At 38.3% G+C, this 16712-nt stretch overlaps 1 protein-coding gene across 4 annotated transcripts in view; it reads left to right on the forward strand.

Moving 5' to 3' along the window:
• The window catches only part of ADGRG6 (adhesion G protein-coupled receptor G6), a 113677-nt gene extending 100312 nt beyond the window's left edge, over positions 1–13365 (forward strand). For all 4 annotated transcript variants that reach the window (XM_061990821.1, XM_061990820.1, XM_061990823.1 and 1 more), the window contains 4 exons: positions 3188–3289; positions 5523–5675; positions 7835–7882; positions 10229–13365. In XM_061990821.1, coding sequence (XP_061846805.1) covers positions 3188–3289; positions 5523–5675; positions 7835–7848 — 269 coding nt within the window. In that variant the 3' untranslated portion in view covers positions 7849–7882; positions 10229–13365. The remainder of the gene's footprint in view (positions 1–3187; positions 3290–5522; positions 5676–7834; positions 7883–10228) is intronic.
• The last annotated feature ends 3347 nt before the right edge of the window (positions 13366–16712 follow it).

Raw genomic sequence — 16712 nt, forward strand, 5'->3', positions numbered from 1 at the left:
AAAATGCTGTGAATTGTCAAACAATTGTGAATTACAGAATTACGTAGCTGACAGTTCAGCTCAGAGCTGAAATTTGCATGTGTACCAAATGATGTAGGAATCTCTGCTGCACTTGTCCTATCTGCTAATAAGGAACAACTGAAAACATAACAAAAAGAAAAACCCAAGAAGGGCATTGGAAGGGCATATGTTCTATCACACACATATTGGTATAAAGAATCATTTTACTTAAAAAGTAATGTAAGACAAACCCAAGAATGTTATTGGAGGAGTATATATTAGGCCACACAAATATTGAGATTAAAAAAAATATGCCCAAGGTCAGCAAAATATCCTCCCTGTATGGAAAAAGTAATTAATGTTACACTGTGTGAATTTTATCTGTTACAGTTGAGTTGTATTTACTGTGCTAAAAGACTTATTGAGCTTTCATGGAAAGAGAATAACGTTGTGGGTTTTGGTTTGGTTCGGTTTCAACCTAAAATGCTAGGTAAAAGGCAAAAATTGTTTGGATGTGGTGTTCTTAATAAAGATTTTTTATTCCAAAACACAGATTCTGATATTGCCCTAGCAGCATAGTGAAGTATTTGCTGTGGTGTGTTGGTGTTAGAAATTCAGAAGGGCCTAGAGAGATTGGAAGTATGGGAAGAACATGAAAAAAAGACTAAAAGTCTGAAAAGCGTGCCACGGATCAAATTAAACAAGTTCTCTGTAACCAGAATTTGCAAGTGCAGCTTTTTATGTGCAGAGTGCAGAGGTTTGACCACCACTGCATAAGTCTCTGTGGAGTAAGTAATAGCACTATTCAATGAAACATTGAAAGGCAGTTAAGTCAGAAAATGAAACTGAAAGACCTGGGGTATAAATGCAAAAAGAAGAGTGATGAACTTTTCATGGATTGTGGTAGCAATGGTGACACAGTATATGGTCAAAGATGTCACATTAAGCATAGGAAGATACCAGTCCAGTATCTAAAATCATGTGACCAGTGCAGTGCACATGTAAGGGATGGAATGAAGCAAAGGGGGGAAAAAAAGAAAAAAAGTATCAGGAAGCATTTCCTAGCAGAAAAATGTCTTTCATCAGTATCAGTGTGAGCTTAATTATCAAGGTTTTAGTAAATATGTTCATTCTCTCTCTCAAGCTTTTGAAAAATGCATGACTACTTTAAGCTATACCAGCAGCCTCCATGAACAGTTTTCTGTGCACTAGCAGTGAAAAAGTTCATTGCAGCAGCTACTGGTGTTACTGTACTTTGCTGTTTCATCTGCATAGGAAATGATTTTTCTCTCTTTGATGCTCAGAGGAAAAAATCTGGTAACATCTCTATTTGGCTGCTCATTTTATATATATGCCTGGGCAAGCCAAACACTTTCAAGTCAGAGCCAAGCTAGAGCCAAGCCTAGGGTCTGATTTGGCTCTGGGAAACAAAACCAAAGCTTTATTACTAAAGCACATTGTAAACTTAATGAATAATGAAATACAGAGAAAAAAACTTTGGAGACCAAGCCCAGATAGGGCAAAGGCAAAGTACTTAATGCAGTACATTTGGTTTGCATTACTGTAGACAAAGGCATTTTCTTTTTTAACCATTCAGAATGTTTCAATCACTCACCACAACTTAATAAACATCACTTTAGTAAGTTTGTAGCTGTGCAGAAGTCCTAAAAGGTATTTTGGACCACAATCAACTACATATCTCTGAGCCTATAAGAGCTGATAGTGATTGCATTCAAATTACTCTGTGCTTAAAATGTATCACACAGAAGTGTTCTACTAAATGCAGACACAGCAAGTGTAATGTAAGAGAGCTTGCATATGGGATGCATTAAGATATGCTTGCCTGTCTTAAATTATGCTTTTCCCTTTTTTTCCCCATCAGCTCTGAAAAACTTTGCAAAAAATGTTTCATGACACAACCTTTAGGTAAAGTTAACTGATCTCAGTGATCTCAGCCTGACCCAATGTCTATAGTCAAATACAAGTCCAGTTCAATGACATATATTCGAGCAACATTAGATCTCAGCACTTTAGAGGAGAGAGAGGATAATTTTATGTTCCAGAACATATTTTTTTCCGAAGCTATACTCTGCCATTGTGTTTTACCAATTGCCTTAATATAGAGAGCTGTTCATGCTGATCATAAAGGAACAGTTTGAGAGGATGGCTCCTAACCACGTTTGCCCACATTATGTAACTTTTATTTGTGTTTAAGATATAATCATGAGGGATTTGGCAGTGGCATTTTGCCATCAGGTGTTGAGCTTCAGGCTGGCTCTCTCCCAGAAAAAAAGAGTAAAACAAGAACAGGCCAAACCAGAGAATGACAGAAGATTCCACAGCCGGTGCCTGCCTGGGAAGAGCCAGGAGCATATGAGGTTTCCAGTTTCTATATTTAGCTCCAGAGTATCTCTGTAGAATGATGAAATCATACCATATGCCCACTTAAGACCTCCTTTACCACGTGGTAGATGCTTATCTTTTGTGGCAAAAATAAAGATTACAATTGCATGAGAAAAATTAACTCTACAAAAACATTTATTGTGATTGCATGTACAAACCAGGTAATTTTCTTCAGATTCAAAAAGCTGAACACCTAAATAGTACTTGTGAACATATTTTTAACATTTTCATAATCATTCCAAGAACGTACATGTGATGCACATAAACCCAAGTATGCTTTTCAGGGTACTCTGTAGTGCGAATTACAAGACTTCTGGCTTTGAAGGAATACAGTCCACATTTCTCTAGATATGGAACAGGAGGAGATAAAATATTTCCTTACAGATATGATAGTGTCTGTATTTACTTTGCAATCTGGCTCTTGTGTGCTTGTTGGGTGCAAAATATTAATTTGGTTCACAGACAAAAAACTTTTAATTATTTTTATCAAAGCCAAAAAAAAAAATCCAAAATGAGCTGGATCTTTTCAATTGAATCAACAGTGTCAATAACAAGGATCCCATTTCTCTCTTCTAATATCCTAGATACCTGCATAGCAGCTAGAGGATGGGAAAGCTTTAATTAATTTCCATACCTTTTAAATAAGGCATAGATGACAATAAAAATCTTTAAGATTATTTTCCTTTTCTCATACCTCATAGTCTTTTGTTAGCAGACTTCAGCTAATCTGTTTATCAATTTATAAATATATACTTAATTTTCTGTTTATTTACTTTTGTCACAGGTTTGTTTATATTTGTATTTCATTGTGCTATGAAAGAAAATGTGCAGAAACAATGGAGGAGACATCTCTGTTGTGGCAGATTCCGATTGGCAGACAATTCAGGTAAAAGCAGTTCACAGCTCCCCTCCTTAAGTGGTGCAGTAATCCTTAAAAGTCCAGGTGAAGAGCTTACTATATTATTTTTCATGTAATACAATGTAAGCCAGAGATGTGGAAAAATAGATTAATCGTAGCCTATTAATCATAGGCTTCACTTCATTACTAACAATTGCAAAGGGACTTTTCAGAAATCACTTCATAAAAATTCTTAAATCTTGTCTTTCAGTTTTCCACCGAAGGCAACTGGTAAATCCTACTGTTCAAAAGCTCATCTTACTTCTTTTCTTCTACATTACAGTATGTTGACAGAGTTTTGTGAACTGCTAGGTTGATGTAGGAGCAATTCGTAAAAGGCAGATAGAAATACTCTCAGTTCTTTTGCCTTTTCAAACTGTTCTGTCTTTCAACAAATAATTCAGAGAGACTATTAGAGATAAAAAAGACATAGAAAATACTTTAGCAGGAACCTAATTAGGTTCCAGAATTGAAGTTCACCTTTATGTGCAACTCTGAGATAGAGAGCGATTGGTTTGGGTATTTAAAAGTGCAACACTTCAGATGCTGCTTCTGTTGTCTCTTGCACCTTTGACCATGTCAGATTGCACTACACTCTTGTGTTTATGCAACTGCATCTTGCATTGTTATCTAATGTAGTATTTTGGACTATATAATTCTTTTTCGTATGGTTCTTGCTCAATGACCAGGGTTGAAATCTATTGTTGATGTAAGGTGGCATAAGCTCATTGCCTAGTAAGGCGAGCCAGTCTATCCTGTGGTCCAAAAAACCTTGTATCCTTTTTCTCTTGGCGTTCAAGTTTTGTTTCAAGGTTCTAACTGCTTTGACATCAAGACTTTTGCTTTGTCTTACTCCCTTTTGTTTAGAGCATGCGTTCTCATTGTACACTGTGAAACATATATGCTTTCACTTTGTAGTAAGAAAACCTGATCTGTGGTTTAAAAGAGTTAATAAAAATCAGGAAACGCCTCTTCATTCTGATGAGGCATCCAGATTGATTCATATGTTCACTTTCCATGTACTTCTTGCTGTAACTTGTGAACTGGAAAACACAGATGGATCAAACTATTTCCAGACTTTTATGCTGCTGTCGCATAGCTTGTAGTTACGATAGAATTTAAAACCTGAAGGATTTGAGTGCATGAGGGGTATAGTTAACGTGTGGTCATTACCTCTGATATTAACCATTCCATCCTCACTGGCTGGTTTTATTCTCCATGAACTTGACACAGTTAAAGTGTAAGCCAAACGTGAACCTGCATCCCTGTCTGACTGAAGTGGACTTAAGGGCATAACATGATAAAGCAAAGAAACAAACAAGTCAAAGCCTTGCAACACTGCCATAGCTAGATCAGAGATATGTAACCTATACCCCAGAGCAACGATTTAGGATAAAATATTTGTCTTGGTTTTAAATCAATGCTAAAGTGGCCCATGCATCTTTGGTTTGGACTTCTCTTCCATTTTGTGAATTTCATTGCAGTACAGTGAATAACAGCAGGAAGGCAAAAGTGTGAAACTACATGTACCTACTTGCAAGTATTTGATACAAATGTAGTTAGATACATTTATTCTGTTGGTTTTCGGCCATTTGTGATTAATTTTTCAAGTATCGGTTTTCCTCAAGTTTATTGGTATTAGTTAGTTAATTTAATTTTGGAAATTGTTCCAGTATAAGAGCCTACTGTGTTAATGGTTCAGACAAAACTCTCCAAATGTCAACTACTACTGAATAATCATTATTATTTGCTGTTATTAATAGTGCACCAATATGCAAAACCCTATAACAAGTGCAGATCCACTAGTGTGTACTATCTACCTCAGCAGATGGAGCCCTCTCTCTGTAAATGCTCCCATCCATCCCTTTCCTATCTATCCCTTTGGATTTCTGTCTTTAGGTGGTGAAACTTTGTCATCCTTACACTGCTACAGACCTTCACTGCTGTCCTGCGTCCTGGAAAGCCAGATCTTGCAGTTCTGCCATGCAAGAAAAATGACTGTTAGAGCCACCGATTTTAACTACTGTGATAAACAGCAAATAAATCAAGTTGGAATAGTTTTTGTGTTTCTTGAGAACCAAAGAGGCTAGGGAGTGGATAGGTTTTTCTTATAGGCAAGGTTAAGAAATGACATCTGATACTTGGAATGTTCCTAATTAAATAAATCAAGCATTTAGTATCTATGGTAATTATTTATGTAAAACTTTTCAATTATTTTTAGACTGGAGCAAAACAGCAACCAATATTATCAAGAAGAGTTCCGATAATCTGGGGAAATCCTTATCCTCTAGTTCCATCGGCTCCAATTCAACCTACTTAACGTCCAAATCAAAATCTACAACGAATACATACTGCAAACGAAACAGCCATACAGGTCAGTTCTTGTTCTGTAACACAGTAAATACGTGGTTCATGTTAAACATACAATAGGGATTTCTACCCAAAGGTTGATGTGAGAAAATTTCACCAATTTATAGTCTTGGTATTCTAAAAACGTGTTACTGTTAATGGAAATCTTAACTTATTATACCTCTAATATATACTTCTGATCTCAGTATGTTACTATACTAAAAATAGCTATGATGAAAGAAAATCTTGCTTTTTCTATAGCACATCTACCTTTTTAGCTAAGAGCAGGTAAGCCTTCTTATCCCATTGTAAACATAGGGTAGCCAAAGCACAGATAAATAATGTTCATCACCTAAGGTAACATGAAAGCTGGCAGCACAGCTGGAAATAGACATCAAGTCTTCTGAATCCAAGTCCATAGCTGATTGACTTGGTCAAACTGCTTCCATTCACCTGTGACGTTTATGGGTAAAGTGACAAACGGAGGCTACTTGGGAATGGATCTAGTGTTTCCACAGTCCCTTCTATAAATAGCATGCCATACCTACTTCTTATTTTTTTAGATGTCAGTGGTGTATATAGTAAAAGCATCCACTCATGTCATAAAAATGCACTCATTTTAAGAACACTTTAAAAGAGCACAAAAAGAGAGGAGATGGAATGATTTGCAGGTCTGTTGGCTTATATCGGAGATAATGTTTCAGAAAATCACTTAGGTAGTTTAGATATTTTTGTTACTGGGTTTTTGTGAACTCATGTTTTTGTACTCGGTGAAGTCACATATAATGTTGTCGCAGAATACTCTTCTAAACCATTGTGGAAATAAAGTCTGCAGACATACTTAACCCAAAGATGTATTTTCTTGCTTTAAAATATTTTTAGAAGCAATGTTTAGAAGTGAAATAGATGATTTTACCAGATGGAAAGTTCCCTTGTTTCTTAAGAGTAAATTATTTTCAGAAGCACCAAGGTGTAATTTATGATGGTACAGTGTCCTTTCTTGATATGTGGTGTACTTTCCAGGAAATACCTTCCTATTTTTATTGGTGATCATTACCTGTTTTTGCTAGGCACACAGCTTTTGCCTAGACATCCCCCTTTTTAAGAATTACACTGTTGTTTTCTCATTGACCTATATTCAGTGCATCCATTAACATGAGTGATTGTGCGTTAGATATATTAAGAGTGTAAATCTGTTTTGGTTATCAAGAGTTTACATGAAGTACGCTTGCTTTGAATACAGTTAAAAATGGGCAGTGTCTGTAAAATTCCATGGTGTACCTGAGCTTGCTCTGAGGACCATCATTCACAGCTATGCTGGGAGCACACAGCTGGTTCCTGCCTCACCAGGGTGTCTGTCTCTGCTGCTGCCTCAAGTTTTATGTGCAGTGCCCCCAGCTGCCCTGAGCAAGCTGTCGTCAATTCTCTCTCCTTTGAAGGGACACATCTATCGGCAGTCTTCCACAAACAGAATCTATAACATCTACTGATCCCAGTGCTACTAATAATTTAATAGTAGAGGTGGAGAGTGTAATGCTCTTACTATTGCAGAGCATTCTCTGTTCCACAGAGAACTCCCATTTGTACTCACGGCTGATAAACCTTTAGACCCTTGGATTTGGATTTAATGTTAAAAATATGCTTACATGTTTTGTAGGACTCAGGGCTTTTTTGCGATGCATTTCTGAAGCAAAACAATAAAACAGTTCCAGATAAGAAGTAGCTAGTTAAAAGAAACTTGCAGTTAGGAAACATGATCATGTACTTTCTTCAAAAGTGGTGAGCTTAATCCCATGCATAAATTACTTCCCAAAAGGAATTACAGTTTGTAATGCAATCACAGTTTTTAATGGGATGGTTTATTGGACCTTAAGGGAATACCCCAGTTTTCTCTCTGTTTTTAATATTTTAATGCATTTTGATTTGACCTCTAACAAATGTTATTGTGATACTTGAAAAGAAATTTTGCCAACGTTAGAGTTTTAAATACTGACATGTCTTCTCACACATTAAAAGAATAGAAAATAGCATTGTGATTTTTAATACAGCTGAACTTAGCAGTTTGATGTCTTAGCTAAATTGCAGTCAAATAACGTAATAGCTACATGTCTTGGCAACTCTTGTTAATATGGTTGTAATGTGCCCCGTGGAATTGACACAAGCATTCGTGTGTTTGTGGTATAGATAATGTCTTCTAAAGGCCCTTTCCTCATCAGTGGTGGAGCATTGCAGGTAAAGTGAAAACTACTTTTGCTGAATGCATGATTTGAACAGGGTGGAGGGATACCACTTGCATGATGTCCTCATTGACACAGAGGACTTTGCTAATCAGAGATACTGCTTCTTTCTCGCTACGCCTTGCGCCACTGATGCTGAATCAGAGGATAAGTGTGCTTCAAACTCTGGGTGTCTGCACTCTGCATGGGGCATGAAGCATTTGAAAGGTACCATTTTAGAAAAGAAACCGTGTCCTGTCATTAATGCCTGTGTACTGTAGTCTGGGGAAAGGAGATTAAGTAGAAACACTAGACACAAAACATACATTAAGGAGCAAAACCAATCTAATTGAGTCCTGGATAATATTTTTAGGCTTTTTAACAGGAACTTTAAGATACTGCATTTGCATTTGATCTATGGCCATCATGGAATTAGTCTTCTAGCCATTAGTTTTTTCATGTCCCGTCAAAATAACTCCGAATGACAGATTTTATATGCCTGAAAGCAATGCTGTGAACTGCTGGTTGAATGCAGAATGCACCAACTGGGACATGAATATTGGGTGGACCCTAGTGGCTGAATGAAAGAAATCACTTTAAAACCTTGTGTCTATGAATCTGAAACAAACCTGTTGTAGACACTACTTAAATACCTTATGTAACACTTCTATGAATTAGAAGGTAATATTATTTTGGTAGAGAATTTGGTGGTCCAAGTCTCATTTACTTCAGTGATACAGGGTTTTAACTTTGTACTTAGGCATGAAGTCCATTGAGTTTAAAAAAAAAAAGAGGGCACCACTCATTTCTAAGGCCTTGCAGGATTCCCGTGCATACACATTTCTTAAGGACATAGCTGGTGTTTAACAATGCAACGGTGCCTTGTGAAAAAAAAAAGTGTACACATTTGTGAATTTCAGAATTCACAATTCAGAATTTCAGATACTTTCTCTGAAGACTTGAGAATTAACTTTTTACCTTTGTAATAAGATATTCAATACACAGAAAAACTTGAAAATGTAATACTATTGGCTGGAAAAGGCATAGGTTTGAAAGGCACACAGTACTCAGCAGTTTGCTATTGGACATGGAGTTATTTGCTGCAATTCATGGACATCCTTTTGCGCTTTGGAAAAATGTGCCTGAACGTGCCTGTTTCTTTTTCTCATGTGTGAAACTCTTTTGATTTCTCACTCTGCGATCCATTTCTCCTTTGCAACACTTCATCTTCTTTTATGGCTTGACATCATGACTTTAGCAGGGGTGGGTTACTTTTCTGTTTACTTTGAGTTAATTTATTTTTAAAAGGAAAAAAGTTTTGTATGAAGTCATAATTTAAGTAAAATGTTAAATTCTTCAATGACCCTTTAACAAGGAATATTTGAAGATGATTTCCCCCAGGTCTTGTAAACAGCCATCAAGAATATCACTTGCAGAAAACACTACTTCACAGGATACTCCATCTTACTGTCTGCTCGTGATGGTCCAAAACTTGCCTGGGTTAAGAGAATTAATTCTAGCTTCATTTGCTACCATGGAAGAGATAGGAAAGCTCATTAGGGCAATGTACTTGAGAAAATGAGATACAAGCTCTCTTCTTCTCCATGTTCACTACATGAGCTCTACCTACTGACCGTTCTCTGAACAGCAGTAGTGTTAGCTGCTGAAGCAGACTTTCCCAGCCCAGCTGAGAATTGCTTTGCCTCTTTTTCTCAGCTCCCCTCTTGGCAAATGAATTCTGAAGAGATGCCAGTTTTCTGCATCTTTTCATTCTCACAGTTGTTCAGTCTGGAGCCTCCACATTATGTTAAAAAAAACCAGAGTGATGCTAGGCAAGCACAAAGGTTAGGCAAGTTTTGACTCTGGTTATCTGATAAAATGCAAGTCATCTTCTGTGCAGAACACATCATTTCTGTGCATAGTGTAAAACCTCCACTGTTTAGTTTAAATAATTAAATTAAGTAGTTTACTGACATTTTCCACTACTTCATAATGCAGAGATATTATTTACTAGATGATGTGGAACTCACCTCTGTTCCAGTGCTGTCGACATTTTCTGGTTTTTAAGATTCAAAGCATCAACAGTCAATTAAAGGGTCAGAGGAATCAGTTATCCTTTAGGCAAAAGAGTAGGGGATAATTTCAAGAAACCTGAGAGATCTGCCCACAAAACCAGGCGTCTCAAAAGAATTTAGGAGCAGGAATGCCAAGCCAAAAAGTTGTTTGCTGGCTTTTAGGGCAGTAATTTCATTCAGCGGTAGTGACAATTGAAGGCATATCTACGTGGGCACGATATGACTCTCAAATTATGAATGTGCTTAAAAAGCACTAACTTCTTGTTGTTGCTTTTTCCTCTTCCTAGAGAATGTTTTTCTTGACAAGCCACCTTCAAAATTTGCACAAGAGGATGGAGAGCAGACATCAATCATCCCCGTCCACCAGGTTATTGACAAGGTCAAGGGATACTGCAATCCTCGCTCTGACAACTTCTATAAAAATATCATCATGTCTGACACATTTAGTCACAGCACAAAGTTCTAACTGGACTTCTGAATTTTTTGAACCAAAGGAAAACCAAAAGTCTGCCTGGAATGGAGAATACTGGATGTTGTATAATGTGACCTGTTCAGTTACATTTTCCAAGTCTGTAATGTTCTCCTCTTAATAACTTCCACTTGAGGACCAATTTCTCTACCTTTCTACTGTTGTGGAAAAAAGACAATTTTCCACCGTGATATTGAGCTGGTTTTAAATGTGTGCCAGCCAACATGATGCCTGGACAGCTAATTGTAATCCTGTGTAAATATTTTTTAAGACTGAAGAGCCACAAGCCTAAATCCAAATTATATAGTCCAAACAGAAGCAAGGCTCAACTCCTGGAGAAAATAGTAGACATGTCACAGAGTGCAGGCAAGCTCTTATTAGGCAATTGACTGATGGTCTTTTTCTCTTGAAAAATATGGATTTTCCCTACAACACGTGTTAGATTCTTGCTTCTCAGCAGTCTAGTGCTGTCTGCTCTTTATTCATAAGTGAATAAAACCCTAACACTGGTGTTAAAGGGTCATTTTAAACTATTTCTGACTGAATAGACCTAATCATGCAAATCTTGCTTACCAAAACAGTATATGCTGTAAATTCAGGCTATTTTGTATCCATGTACATAGGAGCACACTTCTTACATAGATGTGCTGGCTGAGAAGGGTGTGCAGGTTACTAGTAACTCCAGCAAATTTCCATCCCATTGATATGTGTGGAAACCAATGGTCGCCATTTGCATCTGCGCAGAATAAGTACACAGGTAAATCCAAAGATCACACAGAGTCTCATTTCAGTGTTGGCTGGTTGGTGTGCATGAAATGCCACATCTCCCAGTGCAGTTCCGTGCCTGGTGTTCTTTTTCACTAAACGGAATGGAGAACATTCAACTATATATAGATACGTAAATGTATACCTAGATCTCTCTCCACACGTATTTTTATAATAATGCACACAGTAAATAGGACAGAAAAAACCACAATGTGGAACAGTGAATGGTGCTAAAACTTAGCTATTTAAATACAAGACAAATACTTTGTAAACCCATAGGTTCATTTGCCAATCTCTGTACTTCAGATATACTGTATGTATAGACATCTCCATCAGATTGCATTGCAGCATGAGAATAACCTGGAATGCATTTACCAGTAATAAATAAATGTCTTTCTAGGCATGTAATGTTATCAGTATCCCTCTCCTGCCCTGCTACTACAGAGTCAGAGAATGGAAGGGGCTGGAAAGGACTTCCAAAGATTGTCTAGTCCAACCCCCCTGCTCACACAGGTCCACCTAGATCAGGTCACACAGGAACACGTCCAGATGGGTTGAAATACTTCCAGAGAGGGGGACTCCACAACCTCCCTGGGCAACCTCACCCTTCTAGTGAGGCAGTTTTTCCTTATACGTAAGTGGAACTTTTTGTGTTCCAGCTTTTGTCCATTAACTCCTTGCTTGAAGTTCTTGGTGACACAGAGTTTAAACAGTGTTTGGGCAATGTTAGAGAATGTCACATTGCTGTACTGAGTGCAAAACGACACTGAGTTGTGTATGTGTGCAGAGGACAGACAAGAGCTTAATTGCTGTAATCTCTATAAATGTGTGACACACTAGCACATGGCCGTGACTGCCAAAAGTGCACCTCTCCTCGCAAAGCACATCTTGCCTTGTGATGGGTTTTGTAGAATCTGTAACTGAAGGCACGGGACAAAACATCAAAGATATTTCCAAATACAGTTTTCAGAGGAGAATGTCTCCTAATGAACATTTTCATTTTAAAAAAACACTTTTGTTGAGGTTTTTTACCAAACATTTTTTGCCAAATATTCAATTAATTTTTTGCAGAAGGTAACCAGAACGTTGTGCTGAGGTGTTTTTTTCAGTTACCAAGCAGGTGGGTGCTCCGTGCTTAGGGACGTGACTTTGTGCCTTTCTTTGCTCTTTGCCGGCAGTTGGGCAGGCAAAGGTCGTTTAACGCTGTGACAGCACAAAGGGCACGTTTTTCCCTTCACAAAGGGCAGACACCTGTCAGGAGAGGATGCCCTGGCAGCATTCCAGCCAGACACGCTGCTTTCCCCATGCAGGCCACAACAGAGCCTCCATCTTGGAACTGCAAATACTGACTCGTGGTGACGTGAATGACAGTCAGCCCGACTCACTTAACGTGTAATTATTAACAGGGATGAGTGTTGTCAGATATCTTTAATAAGGGAAATAATTTAGGGAGAGATTATGTACAAGCATTTACTGAACTTACATTTTACCATCCCACTCGCTTAACTACTGTAGATAATAGTGTTCACGTAGCAGCTTACTGTGAGATTTCTACCTAAGATGTTCAAAAGTGAAGAGAAGGAAAACCAAACATTCCTGAAAAAATGAGGAATCGATAAAACAGAACACTAAAGTATAAATAAACAGCAAACACAGTATCTTGACTGAAGCTGAGCTGTAACCTATGACTTTAATGTACAGCCACCTGCATTTTTTTGCTGAAACATGATTTTTTTTCCCCTTTTTTTACTACCATGTAGTAATCTTAAACTGTCTGTGTCAGTTAGATGCTCTTGAATGCTCTCATTCTCCAATGTAAAACTTCTAATTTGTAGTTGACATGCTGTAACCTCTCTTGTATATATTTATTTATTTGTGAGGTTAAATATGTCAAATATATTTAGCTCTATACTGACTGTTCTTGTTACTTTAAAACTAAGCTTCTGTTTCATCATAGAAAAACAGGGAAAAAAATTCTTATATATGTTGGGGTTTTTTTCCAAACACCTTGTGAAACAACTTACTGTAGTTCTATCTTACAAGTATGAGGCAACATCAGTGTAATTTGTAATACTAGTCAGTGGAATATAGTGTAACAGGTTTGAAGATGGACTAAAGTTGAAAGAAACACTTTCAAGTAAACATTCTTGATGTTAGTGTTCCAAATCATTAAAGTCTTTCAATAGCAAATGGCTGCTTTTTTTTTTTTTTCTTTTTTAGTGTTTAATGGCAAAAATTATTCAGTGGAATCCTGGAAAATAATCATGTGCTTATTAAGTATGTGAGGTACATGCCTATCCAAAATTTTGGAAATAAATGTGCAAGACTAACTCCATCTTGTCAGAAGAACACGTTTTGCAGGATATGCATTTCCCTTTAGTGATTTACTCAATGCCACGTTCAGCAAATGATCTGAAAGTTGTGCAAGTTCATTTATTTATAGTACCTGTCATGTTGGAGAAATGAAAAGAAGATCAAGGCAACAAACTATGGTAAGGTGATCTTTTAGAAGTAACGCAAATGGGTAATCTAAAATTCAGGAGTTATTTCTCTCACTTGAATGTAGTCCCTCCTTATCAATAGCTTGATTCAACTTGTAATCATGCTTTAATCACTGATGAGATATTTTAGTCAGTCACTTGATTAATGCACACTAATATATAACCATTAAATGTAACACAGCAGTGGCCTACTTTTAAATGTTTACCTTTAAGGAAGATGGAAACCTATTGAAATGTGTCAGGTCTGCTCCCCTGTATTTAAGTCTCATCACAGAAAATGCACAGAGTGTAAAGATTCAGCATTAATATCTTGTAGAAAGCAATTAAAAAAACCCCAAACAAATGGCAGGCAATATTTATTTTGAGAGTGCTGGGTGTGCCTGTGGACGATCTGTGCATGTCTGTGGACTCCAGTGAACAGTACCCTTGAGCTTTATGTCTTGAACAGTGTGGGAGGGCCCTCTGAGGGAAGGAGCCCAGTTTTTTTTTTTCTTTTCAAGTAGGATCTTAGCAGATGCCAAACTTGAAAGGAGCGATTTGCAGCATTTGGGGGTGGGTTTATTTTTCTCCTTGTTTCATCACTTTTTAAATACCAAGAACAATTTTATTTTAATCTTCTACTGTTAACAGCTTCCTACTGTAACCCATTGAGTTACATAAAATGCCACTTCATTTCATTACTTTTGAAAGGCTGATCTATAATCAGACACATCTATGTAACCACAGGGATAGCTACCAAGTTACAGGGCAGCAGTGTGTCATTCATGGAGCCGTTATAAAAAGTTGTTATGCCTTTATAGAAAGACATAAAATCATGTATGGGTCAGCAAATTAGGCAAAGGGCTTAGAAGTTAATGTCAGGGAAACCTATCATGCAAACTAGTCTGTGGAGCAGCTGCTTCATGTCCAGTGCCTCAGCTGCCGCTATGCTAAGGAGATTTTCCCCTTCACTCTCTGCTTAGCTGGTCTTCGGTTACTCAACCTGTTTTAATTTTCAAATCTAGTCACATCGTGGCACTCCCATCCTCAGAATGATCATTTACTGCATTGCTAGGGAAAGGGAAAAAGAAAGAAGAGAAAGGGAAGCAGAAAGGGAAAGGGTAATTGTCAAAGCCTGCTCTACATCTTCTTACACTTTCCAATGATTTCTTGCCCCTTAGCATGGGATATATGACCTTAACCAGTGATGGAGGCAGACCATTGGGGTAGGTGGAAGACACCATCATGGTTGGTTGTGCACCTCTCAGTCAAAACTGGTATTTTTGACCATCCAGCCATGTTTCTTCAAGGCAGCAAGTCTAGTATTTCTGTGCTTTGAAACTGAACTAGCAGTAATGTTTCTGTACTTCAGGAAGGACTTAATGTCTTTCATGATGAGAAGTCAGTTTGAAAAGGTTCAATCACCACACCAGAAATAGCTAAATAAATCTCATGGAAACCTCATCTGGAAAGATGGCCCTTCTTCAGTTATGTCTGCTCACTCAAAGCCAGTGCTGCCAGTGGTCTTAGATTAAGACGAAATTTTGTACTCATAAGGAGTGCACATTGTGGTGATGTCTGTACGGATTGTATAACCACAGCCATCTGACAGCTGTTTGAATGACATGTTTTTCTCAAGGAGTGTTGAATGACCTACCATAAAAAATACATGACAGCCTGAATCTTCAGCCTAAACTAGGCCCTTTGTGTCCAGCCTGTTCTAGTAAGAATTCTCAATAGCCTTACTGTATTCTGTGTGTGAGGTGTAGGAGAAAGAGTGAATTCTGATAACATTTGTTCTGATGTTTTCTTCCACTACCAGTTTTTTCCTGTTCTGAGAAACCACTGAAGCAAGAGAAGGGCCATGGCACAGGAGTTCATCCTCTTCTACCCAAAGAGGGCTCCTGCTGTCCCCTTCATGCTGCATTTCAACTCCAATTCCAACTGCAGTAAATTCAATGATATTAGATGTTTACAAAATTCCCCTCTGATTTTCTTTTCCATTATCATGTGCTTTTCCAGCAGAGGGCAGTGGCATATTGCTGGTTTTAAAGCTGTTAAAATCAAGTGAAAAATGCAATAAAATTCTTCTACATGCAAGCACCAGCGCAGAGATAAGTAGGAGAGGTCATATCAGGTTTGTCTATTATTTGGCAATCTGTTACATCACCAGATAAAGCAAAACACTCTGTGCTCACGGAAGTGAGAGGAGAAAGCTGTCTGCCTGCATTTGGGCATATTCAGTGGAAAGAGCAATACAGAATCTCTCTGTATTTTCTCTTGCTGGTTGCTACATTTTCTCCTTTTTAGCTCTGAGGGGATGCAGTCGAATTAGCAACTGCTACACTGCTGTCAGCTGAGCAAACAGAGCCAGCTCACCACTTCAGGCTTGCACATTAGCTTATTCCAGTACTGGGCAAATGATTTGATCTGCCATCCTGTGACTCAGAAATTCACTATATGCATAATTACCCAGGGAGGAAAAAAACACCCAGCAGCCCTCTGTTGACAGGGACACGTAGGACCTTGCCTCTCTGTCACTTTTTACTTCAACAGCATGGGGACAGATCTGCTGTCAGCCGAGTCCTCTGCTCCACATAGAATTTCCCCATGGCACATATTACCAAGTCATCTCACCTAAGGTCTGCATGCTTGTCTCCATGCTTGGCTATCAGCTGCCCTCCAAGGCTGGTCTGTCATAGGGCAGGGCTGGCCAGAAAGCTGCTGCATTGGAAAATGGCACTGTATTGAAATTAGAATGTCTCATCTGCAGTTCTGGCAAGATCTTTGAGGAAAGGAATTCTGAAGCAGTTTGAATTCCCTCATCTGTGCTTGTCCCTGGGGTCTCACTGTCATGTTGCTCTCCCGCTGCACTTGCACCAACATCTAGCTGGCACATAGCTAAGGGAACAGGGATGGTCTGGGGCATATAGTGCCTGAGGAAGCCAGGGAAGGGCATGACCTGCTTTAGCCATAGATGTGACTGCCTCAGCCATAGGAAGAAGGAGCAGTGGGAAGGGAGGGCCACAAACAATCAAGACTTGGTGTACAGTGCAG

This window comes from Colius striatus, chromosome 2 (assembly GCF_028858725.1).
Source record: "Colius striatus isolate bColStr4 chromosome 2, bColStr4.1.hap1, whole genome shotgun sequence".
Classification (NCBI taxonomy): domain Eukaryota; kingdom Metazoa; phylum Chordata; class Aves; order Coliiformes; family Coliidae; genus Colius; species Colius striatus.